This window comes from Actinia tenebrosa, unplaced genomic scaffold (assembly GCF_029948245.1).
Source record: "Actinia tenebrosa isolate PJP-AT-01 unplaced genomic scaffold, QUT_ActTen_1.0 PGA_scaffold6__47_contigs__length_16458017, whole genome shotgun sequence".
Classification (NCBI taxonomy): Eukaryota; Metazoa; Cnidaria; class Anthozoa; order Actiniaria; family Actiniidae; genus Actinia; species Actinia tenebrosa.
In genome coordinates this window covers 8,910,221-8,931,737 of record NW_028292583.1, presented here as the reverse complement: position 1 = coordinate 8,931,737, position 21,517 = coordinate 8,910,221, and the positions used below count along the sequence as shown (strand labels likewise).

Below are 21,517 nucleotides of genomic sequence, written 5' to 3'. Positions count from 1 at the left end.
ACAGGTGTTTTTTTAAAAAAAGAATAGGTGATAGATATGCGTTGCCCGGCCATGGCAAACAACGTTCCCGTTCCGCCGACAGTGGACGAAAGGAAGCCAGTCCCTACTACAGGCCCAATATTTAGTATGTGCATACGTTGTTGGTGTATCTAGTTACCGCAACAAGAAACAAACAAACAAAAAAAAAAACAAAAAAAACAAAACAAAACAAAACAAAATTGGCTGATATTAAAATAGAGAATTAGATGTATTCTATTCCAGTGGTTGCGTTTCTTCCCCCAAAAAAAGAAAGGCTCTGGCTAAACTTGTAAACATAAGAGATTGTAAAGGTATGGTGTCTTTCGTAAACTAAGTCTACACGTAACCCTGCACTGATGGCAGCATTTTGCACAGCTTTGGTCCTTCGCAAACAAAGGTAGCTTAGCGGTGAGTAGAAAAACGTTACAAGGAACGTTTTTATTCAGTTCTGTAAAAATCGTATATCTAAATTGAACAACTTGGAAGATCAGTGATATATTAATAAAGAAGCTTCTTATTTTGAACCAAAACAATAAAGCCAGGTGAAGTACGATACAATGTGTCCATTTCTCAGTATATTTCAGATATCAGTTCCACAGATAACTAGGCCTATGTTAATTGATGCTACGCAACATGGTCCAAGGCATTTCTAATACCCCATTCACACCAAGGTTCAAACATGTTTTAAAGTGGTTTAACTAAACAGGTTTGTAAAACTATCTACGAACACTGCACAATATTTGGTGAAATAATGCATGTAAACTATCCTTTGTCTTGCTCTGACAATATTTTACAAAGTTTCATTATATTGTAGGTTTCTAGTTTCTCAACTTCTTTCCTAATGAAAACACAGTTTAACTAAACACGTTTAGGTGTGAATGGGGTATAAGGTTTTCTCGGAAAATCAGTGGAACAAATGGTACACAAAAATCTATTTATATTCATACAATGATTGAGGATACAATGGTCGGTACAATGATTTAATGATACCAAATTAGTTTCCAATAATAAAATGTATCTTAAAACACTCATTAATAATTCATAAGCTTATGGTCCAATTTGAGCCACCATACACGTCACGTGCATGAACCTTTATACCCGATAAAGTCCTCTTCATTAGTATTCAAGTGATTTTATATAAAGACACATGTAATCTTTATATGAAGACCACTCGAATACTATGAGGATGACTTCATCAGGGATGAAGTATGCATCCAAGTTTAGATGAAGACATAGAGCTTCATCAAGGCCATAGTCAACCCTAAAGATCTTTGACTAACGTGCCTGTCTTTGCCTTGGCACGCAATATCCAACGTGTGGGAGCTTCTATTGAATCTGGTTGCGCATGCCCATGACGTCAAATCTCTATCGAAGTATAAAAATCCATGTTCGTGACGTGTATGGTGGCTCCAGTTGAACCAAAATCTTATAAATTGTTCATGAGTGTTTTAAGCAGTTCAAAAAACTCGTAGATCGTGTTTTATCAGGTATAAAAGCACTCCGCTACGCCTCTTGCTTTTATACCTGATAAAACACTCCTACTCGTTTTTTAAAAACTACTTAAAAACTTTTATTGTTATCTGACTAGTAAAGTTTTTCGATTGAATATTTGCTATTACGTATGCTTATTTCTTATTTTATAAAAAGTAAAAATACTGATATGGATAAAAATGAAGTTTTCGAATGACTGTGAAAAGCTTGCCGAGCGAACGACACGGCAAGGCATACCCCAGACCAATCACGTTACGCAAAGATTCATTACTCTCTCTCCAACATAATACACGAAACACGGCGCGGTCATACACACGGCCACGCTAAGGTGACGGCACTGCCAGACCAATCACAGCACTCAATCACATTGCGCGGGAAAATAAATCAGCCAATCAAAATTCTAGAAAACATCCTGGTCGCGGTAAGGCACGCATACGTCAACGACCTTTTCGCAGTCATACCAAACTGCTCCAGCTAAACACTTATTTACTGGAACATTGGGAAAAATCCGTCCCGGGAACACAAAAGCCGAGACACTGCTTTCCTATAGGTCCCAGTGAATAAGTGTTAAATATTGTTTCACGCGGGTAAGTAAAACATTCGAGCGTAACAAGTGTTCATCTATTTATAAAAACACGGAGAAGACCAGGTTGTAGTTCTTCGAACCTGTTGGAATAAAAATTGGAAATCAGAAAATAATAAACCTCTTCCTGACGCTAGCATGAGATCACGTGATTAATGATTATCGCCTTTACCTATAGTTATTACGCTGGAGATATTCCAATACTGCAGGTTTGATTTTTGCTTTTCCTTGTTTACTATGTATTCCTCGCCCTGTTATCACTGATAAATATCTTGGGCGGTCCTTGGGCCAGTCTGTACGAAGGGAAAAGAAAAACTGATTGATGTTAGGAACTGTAGAGACATTCAAACGCGTGAACTAGCACAAGAGAATATTTTCTTGACTAGAATTTTAAAAATAAGTATTATTTATTGATATCCTAATTAGATATATATATATATATATTCTTAATTAGTTTTAATATTAAGTACTCTGATAGTAGTTATTGGTGCATAATGTTATTATTGACTAGAGAAAGTAACACTACAAAAGGAGTATGGGAAATTGAACCTGAAAAAATAAGCTTTTCTTCTAGAGCCATTAATGCTTCATCCACATGAAGTCCATGAAGATCAAGAGAATTTTGGTCCCCATTTGAATTCCTGAAAAAAAACGCCAATAGATTATAAGACGTTCGTATAATTTTGATAGGAAGTTCAGTCACTGGTGCGATTTATCGCGATGACCTAAACCGGTGTATACCAGTCAAGGGCACCTTAAGGTTAGGGATAGACAGTTTCCAATTCAACATCTCAGTAAAGTTTACAATGGAGGGATTACTCAAAAACAGCCGCCAAGTTTGTTGATCTTAAAAGAGAATGTAATGAGGAAAGCTTTGGTATCGTCGACCAGTATGTGATTTCGTGCTATTTATTAATTAATTAAACATACTTACTTGTGTTCCAAAATTCTAGCGGCTGCTCTTCTGTTAGCTTGCCTTATCTCCTCTGTATGCATATGGCCCTGAAAGACGGAGATGGTAAACATGACTTACCTAGAATGCTTGGATGTTGTTGTTGGATGTAAAGAGGTGTTTATATTGAAAAAAGCAAATCAGCGAAACAAACCTGTGAGGCATAGAATTGGGCTAATTGTCCCTGTTTCTTAGAAAATGCAAAAGCAGCTTTTCTGAAACATTCATCTCTCAGTTTATAATGTGTATTGGCTTCAGCACGAAAGTCTTCGTAGTCAGGATCTTGTAATTCTTGAAATTCTGTCTTCAGTTCCCCGTGACCATCTACTGACGCATTAAGAATTCGCAAACTACATGACTCAAATTATAAGTGGACAATTATGTGATTTCTAAGACTACATATATGTATTAGTATATTCAACCATGAGCTCAACCATGGACAAACAGATATAAACCATTACTTTAAAAGCATCTCCTTCTATAGCTGAGGTTTTGCATCATCATGGCGGCAGTTATGTCAAGGCTGATTTACACGGTAAACTACGCAATTTGATAAGGGTAACTAGAATTACACAGAGTAATTTTCATTTCAAGGCCCTTTCTAGCTCCTAGATTTTCGAGGAGGGAAGAAAACCGGAGAACCAGAAGAAAAACCCTCGTGGCACAGGAGAAAACCAATAATCAACTCTACTCACACGCTACCAGTCCCCGAGAATCGAACCCGGGTAGCATTGGTGAGAGCTCTCACTACTACGCCTTCCAACTGACGTGCGCAACATGCTTTAAGCTGCCATTTACAAACGTAAGCAAGTTCTACGGTCGATTTACACAAGCAATACGTGTCAATCGTTTTACATGAGAAAGAATTCAATTCTTGCGAGCAAAGGAATTTTATTGATCTTCCATCTAACCACAGGCAGTCCAAGCTGGGCGCGGTGATGGTACAAAACCTCTATTGTCGAATTATATATGTTATTATTATTATTTATTTATTATTTATTTATTTATTTTTTTTTTGACTAACCATCATGTGATCTAGAGTTCCAGTTGCCTTGCTTTTCTTGGAATACAGGCGGCTTAGCTTGAAGATTGCAAGATGTTTCCACCATAGAAATCGTTGGCTGCAATTCATACCTTAACAGTGAATGAAAAATAACATCATACTTTGTCAATACCCAAACTGGAGTTTACGCTGCCATGTAAAAGTGCGCACCACATTACCGTTGAACGTTATGCCCATGATTGCTAAATTAACTATTTATTGGACAAGACTGCCTAAAAAATGCATCACTTCGCTAAGGAATCCTTGCAGTGCACCAAATGCTTTGAGAATTATGCCAGCGGAATTATAAAGCTAATGGTAAAACATTCTCATGAAAGCCACTCAATATCTACATACAGGACAAAAGAAAAGAAGAAGAAATAGGAAGATATATAAACGTTTGAGCGTTTGTAAAACGGGGACAGGGCTAGCCTGCGTGACGGCCCTCTGTGTGGTAGGTCCGAGGGGACTGGGGATCCCTAGACTACGCAGGTTAGGACAGGGCTCATATATGATATATAGGATAACTCCCCGAGTTGTTCTCTTACCCACCTTACCTGTTTGCCTCAAACAATTCCTTTAAAGCTAAAGGATCAACACCAGGAAACATAGCGTACAGTTTTTGACGTTTCAAAACAACAGCCATGTTTTCCCTAGACTCTTTCTGCAAAGAAAAAAGATTGGTCGATAACGAATAAAAGCTCACTTTGTTTTTATGATCGATTGTCCTGGACGATCTAAACTCAGTCGAAAAAATACGAAATAATTTTCGTAGACTAGAGCAGCTGTCTTGAGCACGGTAGTCTCTCCCTACTCCCACTCTCCCCCACCCCCCCCCCCCCCCCAGCCATGCTTAGTGTCGTCCCGCAACGCTCCCTCCCCACTAGATAAAATCCCCAACCCGGCACAGTAAGCCGTTGAAATATTGCGAATCGCATGGCAGTAATGAGCACTACACTTGTCATATGTACCTGGTCCTGACGACTTTGCTCTACAGCCATTTGTTCGTCCATGATTTGTCTGAGATCTGAAAAAGAGACACATAACGCGTCATCTGATTGGATAGATATATCCAATACTGTAACATATATTTATCTAAATACTGCAAGTTTCAGAACAGACTAGCTAGTCTGTTACACAATTCTTTTTTATTCGCCTTGCCAATTTATGGAATGCTATACCTGGTTTTAATTTTAAAAATACTTTTTCTTCTTTTAAAATTGGGTTAGTTATTTTTCTTTAAGGTTGCTAACAACAAATTCAAAGCGAATTTCGCACAACTGTATTCTCTGATGTATGAAGTTTGAAGAAACGCGGGATACGTGATATTCAAGGAAACTCTCACTTTGAGGTCTCCAACGACCTTATACGCCAACCACTTAGAAAATATGAAAATACACTGTTAGAATTTAGGAGATTTAATTTGTGATATATGAAAAATCCAGATTTGCTATGAATTAGTTGGGATCCAACTAACTAACTAACTAACGAACGAACGAACGAACGAATGAGTAGCTTATAGGTAACCAAAGCCATGACTTGTACAAACCAGTTGCTTTGCTGTCTTCTAATCTTTGACTAGAATCTTCCTTGTTCACAGTTCTTGATACATGAGGCTGTTTTTCTACGTTATTTGAACAAATAGCATTTATAATAAGAAAGATAAAGAGATTAAGGAAGAAGAGAAGGACAAAGGAGGAATCAGTTTTACCTGTATATGATAACTTCTCTTTGATATTATTCTGTCAATGAAAAACGAAGAAACGACTTTAAGGTCGGTAAAACAGCATTCTGATAGCATTCAAATTGGAAGTATAAACCTTGATATTTCCTAGATACATTACTCATATGAAAATATTTTCCCATTCAGCCATTCACTTAATGTAGAATTATAATGTATAATACCTGGATAGTTTTTTGCCACTGGTTATACAAAAGCTTAGCAAATTCAGAGTCAACCTGCACTATCAAATCGTTGGACGAAAAATCACCTAAAAAGAAAAATCAATCCAATTGGGTTTGCGATAGAGAGAGATTGATAGCACCTTAAGGTAAGATAGTTAACATTTCTTACATAGGTTATCATCAATATGTACATCACATTACAGATTTTGATCTTGATACAAAGCAAGGTGTTTAGAAGAAGTTACCCTTTTAACCTCTTGATCCATGATTATGACATGGGCAAAAATACCCAAAATTGAAAGATTAAAATGAGATCCAATTAACATGTTTTCTGACTTAACTACAATCAAAAAGAGAAAGAGAGGGGGGAGGGGGTCAATTTACATGTTTTCTGACTTAACTACAATCAAAAGAGAGAGAGAGAGAGGGGGGGGGGGGAGGGGGGTCAATTTACATGTTTTCTGACTTAACTAAAATCAAAGAGAGAGAGAGAGTCAGCCCGGATAGGGAAAAACTGCGCCTTCAAGACCTCGGGTACAGTTCTTCCCTATCCTTACTTCATGGCCTGATTCTTAAAATTGTCTACAATCTTTGGCTAAAACATGAAGTAATGCAAAAGAAATTCCACAAATGCCATCGAGGAAAAGTGAGATTTCTTTTGTATTTTCGTGTTAGCCTCGCATCCAAGTTCTTTTTGAGAAGTGTTCATTTTTACTCGAACACAATTTCGAGCAGCTCAGTAATCACGTGCTGATCAATTCACTGAGAGCAAATGAATGAACATCTTGATTCCCATGGGTGAAATATACTGGTGAGCAAACAAACTTTCTACAACCTGTTTCGAAAGATCGTATTAAAACTGCATTTCGTAACACACTGATTACACATCGTTTCATTCAGTTCTTTACAAGTAGCTAAAAAGAATCACCAATTAAAATAAAAACAAAAATTTTGCTCACCAGTACAGACACGTGACCGTTAACTGCAAAGGGCCTATTAAGTTGCTCGATTTTTTGTGTATTATAACAAAAAATCACACCATCCTCTTGTACAATTCGAAATTGATAGATACACTGTACTCGTGGTGTTTTGAAACTTCTCAAATTGGACTCGCCTCAAGGCTTGTCTAACTTTGAAGACTTTCAAAATATTACTCGTACCTATCAATTTCGAATCGTGCTTGAGATCGTGCGATTTCCTTTACTTAGCCAAAACGCCGATTCTTCCTCAAACCCATCACGAGAACGCCTACTCTGCAGGCTACGTTTACTAATTACACTTGCCTTCCAAACTGACAGTATCTATTGGTCCAAATAACTCTAATAACTGAATCGCTACTGCAGGCTCTAACGTCATTTGAAAATGACCGGGATCTTGTCCAACATGAGGAAGATAATTTGCGCTCTTCAATGAAGGAAGTGGTTTTGATGCCCGAAATTCTTGGAAATGGTAACCTTGTAGTGGCTTCAAACCTTGATCAAGTGCAGTATAAGCAGACGTTTTTTGACAGGAAGATGTTTTCAAAGAATTTTTTCCTGGTGAGCTGATATTGGACGTATCGTGTTTTCGACTTTCGACCTCCGAACTGTTATCTTCATGGCGAAGAATACTTTCTACAGCCTTGGTTACGTCTCCTTGTTTGTTAGCAAGAACATCGACTAGAAGTTGAATATCCATGTCAGGAAAACAAGTATTCAAGAACTGAAAACCACTTAGCTCTGATTCGCTTAGATCATTCTTGAAGTTTTCAAGTGAGTTTTCCTTTTCAGTACCTGTATTTTTAAAACGTTCATACCTGTCATTTGTTTTGGCTAAGTAGTGTTCTGCTTTTTCATGCGTTTCTTCATCTGTATCATTTTCACTTTCAATTTTTGTAATCTCTTTAGCAAAATAGTTTTCCGAACAAAATTCTTTCGTGTTTGTTTCAACAGTCATTGACTCATCAGTAGTTATTAATGGGTTTATGGGAAGGGAAGATCCAGTATTTTCCATCTCCTTCTTAAGAGAAAGGGTATTTTCGCTATTAAGTACTCCTGCTATTGACTTCTGTACATTATCGTCGACACTTTCTTCTTCCTCAGACATGAACGACACAGGCCTTGCGTTCTCGCTTTTTGCTTCTTTGGAGTCCAAGACTTTGTTAGGGTTTTCCTTGACGTCTTCGCTATTTTGCATTCTTTCAAGTGATTTCGACGCCCTTTCTCTTCTCTTTGGGGTTCGCTGTGGTTTTGGCAATAAAGTCTCTTCAAAATCCCCTTCATTATTAACATTACTGACTTTACTGAAGCTTTTGTTTATTTCTAAAGATTGGTCGGCATGAGAGAGTTCAGATAGAGAGAAATCGATATCTTGTATGGGTGATCGACTACCATGACTTCGTAAAGTTTCCATTTCTTGTGGAACTCTCGTGGGCTTGATGCATTCACTGTTATGTTTACGTGTCTCGTCTTTATTTGAATTACACGTTTCAATCTTAGGATTATCTTTTTCTAGCTTTTCCCAACTGGTGGCCAAAATTGCTTCCACCGTCAAATCTTTTTCATATCTTTCTTTCATGTTTTGGATGCTGAACAAGGTGACATTATGTCGATTACGCCTAAATACATGGAAATTGTTTTTAAACAAAAGGAATGAATGAAAATGTAATTTTATGAAATTTCATAAAATTTGTCTAGGTTTCAAAGTCAAGTCAAGGCAAGTCAAGTCAAGTCAAGTCAAGCCAAGTCAAGTCAAGTCAAGTCAAGCCAAGTTAAGTCAAGGCAAGTCAAGTCAAGTCAAGTCAAGTCAAGCCAAGTCAAGGCAAGTCAAGTCAAGTCAAGGCAAGTCAAGTCATAGCAAGTCAAGGCAAGTCAAGTTTAGGCAAGTCAAGTCAAGTCAAGGCAAGTCAGGTCAAGGCAAGTCAAGTCAAGGCAAGTCAGGTCAAGGCAAGTCAAGGCAAGTCAAGTCGAGGCAAGTCAAGTGAAGTCAAGGCAAGTCAAGTCAAGTCGAGGCAAGTCAAGTCAAGTCAAGTCAAGTCAAGTCATGATAATGATAATCATACCTATTTTATCCTATGCCATTTAAACATTGAAAATACCCCAGCAGGCATTTGTCAAGAAATTCAAAACACCGCATTGACTGGGGAGAAAAACCTCAAACTATTGCTGAATATAAGGGCTTTACTACATTCTGATTGACTGTATTTTTAATCGAGTAAAATGAAATAAATGAAAGTTTTTAGGCAAAGAGATAGACTGCCTATTACAATGTAGGTTATGAAGGATTTCTTCCCCACAGTCTCTGAACTTCAATCCTTAGTTCTCGATACTTTTCGATCTTCAAATGGTACTATTAGTTGAACTCACACACATGTGAAATTTGGAATACTTCTCATATAAAATAACTTTATAAACCTTATTCTTGTTGATACCAAGGCTAAAATGCATTCTATACTTTATACTATAAAAAGTTTTTGATGATGATTACAAATCCACTCCCAACCACCACCATCATGACATGGAAGCAGTACAGTAACAGTAGCAGAAGCAGCAACAGCAGCAGCAGCAGTAGTAGTAGTTACTAATAACAGTAGTAGTAGCAGTAGTAGAAGTAGAATTATAATTTAAAAAATGAAAATGATCTAATTATACAAAATTGACATACTTCAACAGCTCTTTGGTATTCCATTTCCAAGGCGTATCTGGTTCTTTTATCATTACCTCGTAACCAAACCTTTTAGCCTAAATAAACAATAATAAATATTTTATATATTGTATGGGTGGTCAGTGGACATAATATTAAAGTAAAAACTTTATTACGGAATCATATCCCTTTTTATATATTAAGATTTGAATATGCCATTATTTTTATCTTTTTATACAGAAGAAAAAAACTTACGAGGATAGACAAACTTTTCTTTAGCTCTCTAATCGAACATACTATAGCTATGAGCCCCAAATCAGCACCAGGAATTTTACAATTGCTTTTTACCACAAAAATGTGGCCAAGTAATTGAAGCATCCAAACTTGTGAAAAGTGACTTCAATTTTTTAAATATAAAATTAGCTCACCATTGATACATATGGCCTCATTTCCCATGCTTGCATATTAGTGTTATCAATGATGATTGGAGACACTCCTCTCTGCATGGAATCTTTTGCTAAGCATGAAAACTAGTTAGAAAACTCAATAAAATCAATTGTACACAGTACTTGATGCTTGTACAAAAATCAAAAACAAACCTCGTTTTTGATTCCACTCATGTGCCTTGGCTAGGTCATTTTGTTCGAATTGATACCTATGGGAGATTTGGTAAAATATGGTAAATTCTTATTCAAATCCTTCCATAAGGAACTGTTTATTTTTTATGAGCATGGGATTTTGTGAATATTGTAAGTGAAAAATTACGACTCATTCTAAACCTTAATTTTTTTACGTGACCCCTATTAAAACAGGATATTTTTAAGATACATTTTCTATTTGGCTCATTAATTTTTGGGATTAACTCCCTTTATTAAATGCCATATATTTTTATGTGCCTCCCTCCCCAAAATCCCACACAGCAAATCATATTAGTAATATTTAAAGAGAATACATACCTTTCATTTGTTATGAAGAAATCATCTGTAGAGAGTATTACTCCATCACCTTTCAGTTTTCTAAAATGATCAAGACCAAAAATTAAACTACTGGAAAGTGTAGTATGGATGGGCAATTAATGACTCTTAAAACTCCAGTGTATGCGGCCTTAGCCTCGAATCCAGGAGTTGCTTGTTTTGTTATACTAATTTCTGATTTTGTTTACCAACCTCAGAAGTGAGGCTTAGCCCACATACAGTAGAAGTCGTCAATAGCCCAATGGCAGGTTAGAGATTGTCAATAGGAGACCTTCATCAAAAATCAGATCCAAAAAGCATGATGACTACAATACATACTGTGCTAATGTTGTCTTGCCGCTTCCTGGTAAACCTCGCAAAAGCACCAACACTTTTCCATGTGATAAGAAAAGTCCTTCACTTCTTGTTCGATGTTTTGAGAATGCTACATACAAAAACAATTTATCAATAAAAAAGACAATGAAATGCTGTCAACGCAAGGATAAGTTAAACAGGCAACTTGGATTTGGAAAAACATTGTATGACTTAAGTCACAGATGTGAAAAACAACACATCTTAAGATATTAGATCATGAGTATTAATAAGTATTAAGTAATATTATAAGATAATGCGTAGTTATCCATTAAAAATTATCCATACCCCCCTCACGGAGGAATTGCTTTAAGACACTTCCCCTACCTCCGGAAATACCAATTTTTTTCCATACAATCTCTGTAATTATGTCTTCTCTGACCCTCCTCTTTGGAAATTCCAAATTCCTCTGTGGGGTGGGTATGGATAATTTCTGGAAGTACACAATAGACCAATATGTAACTTAAGCTGCTTTTACATGGTTCCAGACAAATTTTTAACCAGTCAAAAATTTGACCTGTACATACTGTTATGCAGAACCATCTCTGTCTTTTATATAACAATTTATAGGTTCTTTTTACATGGAACTAGATCCAAATTAGCGTGGCAAGGCATACAAATTTTTGATTTTGATAGCTCAGTCTTGTGTGAATGGAACCCCTAAATGTAAAACTTTTTGACTGGTTAAAAATTTGTCTGGTGCGGTGTAAGTGCAGCCTTAGGCATATCAAAAATCAAATATCTAGGAGTAAATTTGATGTTTTGCAAAAAAGTTTAAAAAGTAAATTTAACTATGAGAATCGGTTTAACTGTGTGAATACTGAAACCTGGGCCACTTAGACAGAGAACACTAATAAAAATGTGAAATGAAAACAGTGCATTCCAAATTTGGGTAGTGGAGCCAACCAGAAACTAAGTGGCCCAGCTTTCAGTACTGTAGTTGTACCATACTGATAATGAATTTAGAAATGACAGGGAAAAATTAACATCATTTGGTTGTTTTCAATTTCAAAATAAATTAAAAGAAGTTAAATGAAGCTTGAGCATTTTGGTTGCCCAGCTACCTGAATGTATTATAGATTTTGTTTGTCAAAGAAAAAGAATTTCTCTTTATGATTTCAATGTATACATATATTACATGATGGAGCAAAGGTATGAAGTTTATCTTCGAGTGGTGAAATATTTTTCAACACGAGAAGATAAACTTCATATTTTCAAGCCAACGAGTAATTTTTTTTTATCATATAGACAAATTCCACAAAGAAAAACTATGCAAGTTAATCAAAACAGGTCCTGGAAAACATCGCAAGTGACATCATCAATATCCTCACTAGTGAAGATAGGAAAATATGTTACTCAGGTCCCCGATGTAGTTAAATGTATGACAAATACGAGTGGCGTATTTCCCAGTAAAACACTCATGTCTATAAAATAAATCTGGATATTGACATAGAAATTGTCTAGAAATATATTTCTGCCACGTCCCACCAGTAAAATACGAACTTCTTTGCAAATATTATTGTATCACTGAATATAATATTACTTTGTTATGATCTTACTGTGTCTTTCTTCTCTCCAAAAACAACCCTTAGGTTTTCTCATTCCAAAATTGGGTTGAAATTCATTTCTTTTTATATAATCTCTATTTTTAGGTGTACCTTGTCCAGGATAAAAGCCACCTGACTGACATCTAATACTTGGAGCATGAAGATCACTCCTAGGATGGTATGTCCTTGCATTTTGTGGTACATAATGAAAATATCCAGTATCCCCAGTAAATCTTTGACCTTGAAAATTATGGGGAATGGGGAATCTTTGATAAGCATTACAGGGTTGACCAGAAAATGATTTCATAGGATTGTAATCTGGCCATGGTGGAAGTTCATTTGATAATGGTTGGTCAGTTACTTCAATTCCACTTTGTACACTGTGCAAGGCTAATGTTGAATTAGTACTATGATAAGATGAATCTTTTGGTTCTACAGCTTCTTTTGTTGAATTGCCATTTTGTTCAGATGAATCTGCAACTGATATTTGTGTTTCTGTGGCATCAATGATAAAGGAATTACCTTTGTCATCTCTGAAAGAAGAAGCTTTGTGTGTTGTTTTTTTCCCTTTGGAGGTTTTCCTATCAGTAGTTCTCCAATCATTGCATGGGGAAAAGTCTTCTTTGCTGGCAGCAGAGTTTTGTCTTGATGATTTGTTTTCAGAATCAGGGCTCCAGTTGTCTGATGATAAAACTGGTTTCGTTATAGATAGTAACTTCTCAAGTGCATCATTGACTACAAAAATAAAAAATAAAATGATAAATAAAATAAAATAATAATAATAAAAAGATAATAAAAGAATACAACATACAACATTATGCATACAGTTTATTCAATACAGAAACAAGAAGTTACATTGATATTACAGGTTTTCACTTATTCCAGCCTAAGCTGAATTGGACTGCCCTGTCATAATTTTGCTAATGAATAAATAAATATTAAAAATAAAAGCAGGCACAAGCAAGAAAAATATTAAATAAATTTACAATGGTACAAATGGACTATACTTAAATCTATAACTTTTGTGCAAGACACATGAAATGGGCTGAAATAGGTGAAACTACACATTCCTCTGTGCAGGGCATCACTAGAGGTGGTTTGATGGTTCGAACGAACCCCTCTCTCAACTTTCTTTAGGAGTACGAAATAATGTTTAGCTCTATTTTAGTTTTTCAATAGAAATGGCATAACTAAGATTGGTAGAAAAAAACCCTCATCTTTCAAGGTCCTAGCAATGAGCCTGCTGTGGGAGTTGGGGGTATGGATATTTTCTGGAACTACACAATATAATTTAGAAACTTTCCTGTGTGACTACTGAATGTTGATATTAATTAAAATTTTTGTGGTGCAACCACATGACTCAAAATTCCTTGAGATAAACAATGAAACAGCAGCCATCTTGGTTGATCTTATAGCTAATGAGGAAAAAAAATTATGCTTGGTATAGTCAAGCAACACGGTGGCTATGATGTAACATGCACCCCAAGAATTGGCAGCCCAATGATTAAGGAATCAATGAAAATTCTGTTTTTTGAATTCAGCCAGTTTAGTTTTTTTTATTGCTCCAAAACCTCTTACCCCATACAAAATTAAGTTGTCGTAGAAAAATGTATGTTCGCAACCTTGATCAGTAATAAACGTATTCTAGCTTAGCGATCAAGATAAACTAAGTTCACAGCCAGGATCCGAGCTAGGACTTGAGCCAGGACTCAAATTAGGACTCTAAATTTTTACTAGAGTGCATGTAAACACTATATCCGTGAAACAGTACTATAAAATTAGCACTAAATAGTACTAAATAGCACTAATGAAACAAAAGAAAACAATAGAAATTCAATTATTTAGTACTATTTAGAGCAGAATATATTTTTACGGATTAAGTGTTTGTATTCTATGATTCAATCAACCCTATAATAATCAATTCAATTTTACCAGAGCATACAGAGCCTCCCCTCGCCAAAACCGCTGCAAATGTAAGTACATTCTGAACCATGTAAACAAATTGAATGCTAGTCTCACTTCGTGTCAAGCTCCAACCCCCTCTCCCCAAAAAAAGTTCACAAATTTAGACATTTGAAATAATACAAGAAAAAGTTTGATATGATGTTTTATAAACCAGACAAAACATCTATTAAAATAACATTTGTTCAATAGGTGGGCATACTGTTTAAATTTCCAAAAATCAACTTTTGAGACATAAACGATTGGACTTAAGAAATATAAAGAAGTCTTCAAAACTCATGAATAGTTCATGAGCATTTGAACCATTTGGAGCGACCATACATGTCCCGTGCATGGACCTTTAAACCCCATAAAGTCTCATCCTCATTAGTATTCTTTATATAAAGAATACTAATATGGACAACTTTATAAGAATAAAGGTGCATCCAAGTTTAGATGAAGACTTAGAGCCTCATCAAGGTCAGTCTCACGTACGATCATCGACGACCTACAAATTATCTTCGTCTAGTGCCTCAGTCTTGAGTTCGGCATGTTGTCTTTAACTTGTGGGAGCCTTTTTTGCAATTACTGTGCATGGCAGTGATGTACAAACCTCACTGCGCATGACATTGCTGTACCAACGACTATCAAAGTATAAAAGTTCATGTTCGCGAGGCATATGGTCGCTCTACTTAAACCAAAGGTTTGTGAATTATACTTAAAGTTTTTGAATCCGTTTAATAAACTTGCAGATCATGTTTTATCGGATCTAAAACCATGAAGCAAAGCCTCGTGGTTTTAAACCCGATAAAACACTCCTACTTGTTTATTAAACAGTACATAACTGTTGATAATATTTATCAATTTGAGAGCAGTTGCTTCATTAGTTCAGGACCAAATGTAGGTTGGTTGGCAACATCTTGCCAACCAACATACATTTACTGTAAAATTTCACATTAACTTAAAAACTATAAAGAGATTTGTCCTCAAATTCTCAGATATCTTCTAAAGCGATAGGATCTTGCCACTTTTGACGTTTGTTTGTTTATTGCTTGAATTTCCAATAATTTCATGTTCTTGATCAAAACAAATTACGTCATTGTACGCCCATCTATTGTTTAACATGATTTTATCAATAATGTCATTATTTTTGATTATTAGAGTGCTTTTAGTCTGACTTTTGAATAACTAAATAAATTTAGTAAATTTAGTAAGTTATTTAATTGACGTCACCTAAATTAGTGAAAGCCCGCCAGCCAACGGTCGAGCAAATCAGGGGGGAAGCATAGAGCAGTGCTAGGTGAAGCGCATCGATCTTTTGACAAAGAACAAACTATAATCTGTATATCTAACAACTTATATAAAACTTTCAGTTTTGTTCTGTTAGGATTTAACTCGTAGCAAACTAGTTCAACGCAGTTGAAGCCTTTTAAGTATGTTGTAAAGTTCGAAGCAATACTAAAAAAGCGAAAGAACGAACACCGTCGACAAAACAAATACACGATCGCCGTAGTTATTAATGAGTTCAGAACAACACGCCAGGCATTCTCTGTCCTGCATTTCCATTAACTGTAGAGCTAATAAAATAAAGCACTTTAAAAGGCTGCGGATCTTCAATAATATAATATAATCGCATATTTTCAGAGAAAAATCGGTTACTACTTCATGTAAGACCTCATGAAGTGGCACTAATAACTCTTGTTTTATGGTGTGTGTGCTGGTGTGTGTGTCCTTGTGGCTCCGTTGGCGTTTTCATGGCTATCGTTACTGCTTGGCTTACTTCAGGTGCTTGGCTTCCTTCAGGTGTTTGGCCTACTTCAGGTGATTGGCTTATACTTCAGGTGATTGACTTACTTCAGGTGCTTGGCTTACTTCAGGTGCTTTGCTTATTTGAGGTGCTTGGCTTACTTCAGGTGCTTGGCTTACTTGAAGTGATTGACTTACTTCAGGTGATTGGCTTACTTCAGGTGCTTGGCTTACTTCAGGTGCTTTGCTTACCTGAGGTGCTTGGCTTACTTCAGGTGATTGGCTTACTTCAGGTGCTTCACTTACTTCAGGTGCTTGGCTTGCTTGAGGTGCTTCACTTACTTCAGGTGATTGACTTACTTCAGGTGCTTCACTTACTTGAGGTGCTTTGCTTACCTGAGGTGCTTGGCTTACTTCAGGTGATTGGCTTACTTCAGGTGCTTCACTTACTTCAGGTGCTTGGCTTGCTTGAGGTGCTTCACTTACTTCAGGTGATTGACTTACTTGAGGTGATTGACTTACTTGAGGTGCTTGGCTTACTTGAGGTGCTTGGCTTACTTGAGGTGATTGGCTTACTTTCATTGCTTGGCTTACTTCAGGTGATTGGCTTACTTCAGGTGATTGGCTTATACTTCAGGTGATTGGCTTACTTCAGGTGCTTGACTTACTTCAGGTGCTTTCATTACCTGAGGTGCTTGACTTACTTGAGGTGATTGGCTTACTTCAAGTGCTTCACTTGCTTGAGGTGCTTGGCTTACTTCAAGTGCTTCACTTACTTCAGGTGATTGGCTTACTTCAGGTGATTGGCTTACCTGAGGTGCTTCACTTACTTGACGTGCTTCACTTACTTGAGGTGCTTCACTTACTTGAGGTGATTGGCTTACTTCAGGTGCTTGGCTTACTTCAGGTGATTGGCTTACTTGAGGTGCTTGGCTTACTTCAGGTGCTTGGCTTGAGCATGACAAATTTTTAAAAAAGGTCTGAGAAAAGTCTAAAGTATTTTTTTGCGGATCATATGTCGTTTGTCTCCGGCATAAAATTTCTAAAAAGACTATTCTCTGTGATACATATCTATATGCGATGTGAATTCAGCCATAATTATGTACAGTTACTTCTGTTTTCCTTCTTTTGAGCTGTTATTTAGTTCTTTACAAATACTTACCTGAAATGAAATGGCTGCCATTGCTTTCAAATATTCCTCAAACTTTTCATCATATAAATTTGACATGTCATTGGCTATAATGTTGTTCTATTTTTCATTATCCAATCAAAAGCGAGAATTGAACAACACTGCCAATCCGAGTTGAGCATTTTTTTCGTGTATGTTATTATAAAGGTATGTGTAGTGCAGTTATTTTCGAGTTATAATGATAGCGATAGCTCAAAAAAAAAAATTTGGCATCATAATAAGGGGGAGGAAGCGGTGGTTTCTTCGCAAACAAATGAGATGAAATTTTTATCCCCTACGAAAACCAAGAAACCTTCCTATTTGGTTTGCTTGACATAAAGAAAAAAAACAGTGCATTAAAACCTTCAGAACTTTTCAACCAAAATATTTTTTTATACGGGAGCGAATAAATTGACCTGACAATCATTCTATGGCAGCTATGGACATACTTATATCTTGGCTAATGGAGTGCCATTAAATATGCTTAATTATTAAATTCAATGCTGTTAAACCTCTGGCCATGGAGGGTGAGGTTTTGAACTTTCCGCTTGCCTTTACATATACCATCTTGTTTGCTATGTTCAAACTTTGAAGAAAATATGAAACTCAAGTCTCCCAGATATCATATCTTTGAACATTTATGTACATACATATTTGAAACACTTCAAGCACCTGAAGTAAGCCAATCACCTGAAGTAAGTGAAGCACCTGAAGTAAGTCAAGCACCTCAAGTAACCAAAGCACCTGAAGTAAGCCAATCACCTCAAGTAAGCCAAGCACCTCAAGTAAGCCAAGCACCTCAAGTAAGCCAATCACCTTGAAGTAAGTCAATCACCTCAAGTAAGCCAAGCACTTGAAGTAAGTCAATCACCTCAAGTAAGTGAAGCACTTGAAGTAAGCCAAGCACCTCAAGTAAGCCAATCACCTGAAGTAAGCCAATCACCTTGAAGTAAGTCAATCACCTCAAGTAAGCCAAGCACCTCAAGTAAGTGAAGCACCTCAAGTAAGTGAAGCACCTCAAGTAAGCCAAGCACCTCAAGTAAGCCAATCACCTGAAGTAAGCCAATCACCTGAAGTAAGCCAATCACCTTGAAGTAAGTCAATCACCTCAAGTAAGCCAAGCACCTCAAGTAATGAAAGCACCTGAAGCAAGCCAAGCACCTCAAGTAAGCCAAGCACTTGAAGTAAGCCAAGCACCTCAAGTAAGTGAAGCACCTGAAGTAAGCCAAGCACCTGAAGTAAGCCAAGCACCTGAAGTAAGCCAATCACCTGAAGTAAGCCAATCACCTTGAAGTAAGTCAATCACCTCAAGTAAGCCAAGCACCTGAAGTAAGTCAATCACTTCAAGTAAGCCAAGCACCTGAAGTAAGCCAAGCACCTGAAGTAAGACAATCACCTCAAGTAAGCCAATCACCTCAAGTAAGCCAATCACCTCAAGTAAGCCAATCACCCCAAGTAATGAAAGCACCTGAAGTAAGCCAATCACCTGAAGTAAGTGAAGCACCTGAAGTAAGCCAATCACCTCAAGTAAGTCAAGCACGTCAAGTAAGTGAAGCACGTCAAGTAAGCCAATCACCTCAAGTAAGTCAAGCACCTCAGGCAAGCCAAGCACCTGAAGTAAGCCAATCACCTGAAGTAAGTCAATCACTTCAAGTAAGCCAAGCACCTGAAGTAAGCCAATCACCTGAAGTAAGTCAATCACTTCAAGTAAGCCAAGCACCTGAAGTAAGCCAAGCACCTCAAATAAGCAAAGCACCTGAAGTAAGCCAAGCACCTGAAGTAAGCCAATCACCTGAAGTATAAGCCAATCACCTGAAGTAGGCCAAACACCTGAAGGAAGCCAAGCACTTGAAGTAAGCCAAGCAGTAACGATAGCCATGAAAACGCCAACGGAGCCACAAGGACACACACACCAGCACACACACCATAAAACAAGAGTTATTAGTGCCACTTCATGAGGTCTTACATGAAGTAGTAACCGAAAAATCAGAACAGTATTAGGACTTTATAGGATGACTGTGTCCCCCCCGAATTTAGTCTTTTTTCACGTGATTTCAAAGGTGACGTCACCTAAAATAGTAAATAACTTATCTAATTTAGTTGACGTCACCTATTCAGTGAGACTAAAAGGACTTTACTAACTTTACCAACACACAATAAATACTATGAACGTATCTATTTTAGATATGAACGTACTTAACGACCTATAAGTAGCTAAAAACTCATCAAAAGTCATGCCATTCTGATTGAGATGTAAACCTATAAGTTCACAGCTCAGTATCAAACAGCAATGGTTTCGCTCTATTGTCAGCAATTTCTCGGCACTTAAAAGTCCAAGTCCTTTGAGTCCTAACTCGAATCCTGGCTCGAGCCCTAGCTCGATCGAGTCCTAGCTCAAGTCCTGGCTCGGATCCTCTCACTATATTTAAGTACACTCACCTACGCAGTCGCTTTCGGTAAAAATGAGCTCCACAACTTCTGGATCGAGGGAACCCCGAAAAACATCCTGTAGAGTTGCAAGGGACTTGACGTTTTGGTCCATCGATCTTTCCTTTATTAATTTCTATCTTTGGGCCATTTATTTTATTTTTCGTAAGACTAAAGCTCATTAAAATTTCTTTCTTTGCTTTTCTCGTCGCTTATTCTCATTCCTGTCATTCCCGTACCGAGCTCTCCCAAACTCGTTCCCAGGCTTATACATACACAGCAAGCCCATGTGTGTTTTTTAAGCTGTTCTTTTTCTCTCTACACGACTTGGAGCTGGTATGCCCGTTTTAAAACTGAGGTGAAATCTCGTCAGATTGGCTCCAAAACATTCCTATGTAATATTAAGAAACAAATTCCTATGTAATAAAGAACACATTGTTATGTAATAAGGTCACAGAGCTCGGGAGGAACGATACCGAGGAGCTCTGGGTACGAAACTGCCTATTTTGTATTATATATAATACGGTAGTGCATGACCGATCATGACTATCCGCAAGACCCCATATTATATATTCATTATTCAATATTCACTATTTTCCATACATCGGTTCACAAGCATGCAGTTGGGGTTGCAAGGTTCAAATTTGAACAATCCTTTGAAAGTACCTTGGCGCCTCGCTTGAGCGCTTTGTGTTTGACCAGTGAACCAATGTATTGAAAATGGTGAATTACGGGCTACGATCTACGATCTCGTACCTCTTAGAGTTCCTCGGACCCGGTAAAAAGCCCACAGCAGCAATGATTTAAATAAAATATATCGCGCGTTTATAATTAATACTGCTTCACGCGTCTTGTGTTCCGTTGGTTAATACTCCATTTAACAGTTGCGTTCAGTGACCACGAATGGTAGTTCAAAGTCGAGATTGGAGTTGCCGCGCATGATAAAAGTATAGTTTTTCTAGCCTCGACTTTGAACTATTATTCGTGGTTACTGATTGATTGATTGATTGATTGATTGAAGACTTTATTTAATGAGGGTGACAAGTGACAGTAATTTTGTTAACTGATTACTTGTGGCCCTCGAGTTTTTTTTCTTCTTTTCTTTTCTTTCAGTGGATCTTTTACGTCCGCCTTGTACAGGGTTATATAGTGAAGACAGACGGGGCCTAAGGGTTTTAAGTCCTTGTCCGAGAAGACTTAAAGGTCTAACCATTTGCAGATATAATTACAAAGGCAGCACCTTCTCCTCAGTTATTTTAAGACCCTGAGTGTTGGTCCGGCAGGGGCTTGAACCACGACCTTCCGCACAACAGACCGACGCTCTTACCAAGTGAGCTAACCGGGTGGCGGAACGGAAATGTAAAATGGAGCATTTGATTAGCGTTATTAGCTACCTGTAAAATATGAGTTCTTGGTCAACTTGTTGTCCATTTGTTGGAGTTTCGCTAAAATATTGTTCTCTTTCTCAAAATATCGTGACTTTCGACTTTCAATCTACAGTACTATATTTCTTTTACCTTAAATAGTAAATATTCTTTAGGTTTGAAATCAAGTCTAAAGCAGGAATAAACTTTGTATTTCAGGCTCCTAGCTACAATCTGATATTTTTGTCGAAACTATTCTCATGATAACAATTTCTAGATCAAGATGAGTTGAATTTGAGCTTTTATTTCTAAGTCTCTCGTTGTCCGTAATTTTTTTTTAGCAAAGTTGACCATTAAAATTATTTTTTGTCAGAATTTATCATGGAT

General features: G+C 37.1%; 1 protein-coding gene and 1 pseudogene across 3 annotated transcripts; both read right to left on the bottom strand.

The window, feature by feature from the left end:
- Positions 1 to 425: 425 nt before the first annotated feature.
- On the bottom strand, positions 426 to 21,505 carry LOC116307412 (uncharacterized). Of its 3 annotated transcripts, none has more exons than XM_031717660.2 (19): positions 19,779 to 21,505; positions 12,596 to 13,219; positions 10,905 to 11,010; positions 10,569 to 10,628; positions 10,212 to 10,267; positions 10,041 to 10,129; positions 9,634 to 9,710; positions 7,275 to 8,587; positions 5,992 to 6,077; positions 5,798 to 5,828; positions 5,636 to 5,710; positions 5,058 to 5,113; positions 4,644 to 4,750; positions 4,069 to 4,178; positions 3,199 to 3,371; positions 3,027 to 3,094; positions 2,642 to 2,733; positions 2,265 to 2,385; positions 426 to 2,175 (listed from the first exon to the last, which is right to left on the bottom strand). In XM_031717660.2, the coding sequence occupies exons 1-19, from the start codon at positions 19,879 to 19,881 to the stop codon at positions 2,127 to 2,129; spliced, it is 3,396 nt and encodes a 1,131-aa protein (XP_031573520.2). In that variant the 5' UTR covers positions 19,882 to 21,505; the 3' UTR covers positions 426 to 2,126. The 3 variants fall into 3 exon arrangements, with proteins under 3 accessions (XP_031573520.2, XP_031573521.2, XP_031573522.2); XM_031717661.2 differs by having other exon boundaries at positions 3,199 to 3,368; XM_031717662.2 differs by having other exon boundaries at positions 13,007 to 13,219.
- On the bottom strand, positions 17,119 to 18,911 carry LOC148905989 (uncharacterized; annotated as a pseudogene).
- Positions 21,506 to 21,517: the final 12 nt, after the last annotated feature.

Excerpts from the sequence above, each read along its gene's own strand:
- LOC116307412 (XM_031717660.2), bottom strand. The coding sequence starts at position 19,881 with ATGGACCAAAACGTCAAGTCCCTTGCAACTCTACAGGATGTTTTTCGG. Across the intron at positions 10,130-10,211 it reads TGAGTGGAATCAAAAACGAG|CAAAAGATTCCATGCAGAGA; the intron begins GTTTGTTTTTGA and ends TTTCATGCTTAG. Across the intron at positions 2,734-3,026 it reads GCTAGAATTTTGGAACACAA|GAATTCAAATGGGGACCAAA; the intron begins GTAAGTATGTTT and ends GTTTTTTTTCAG.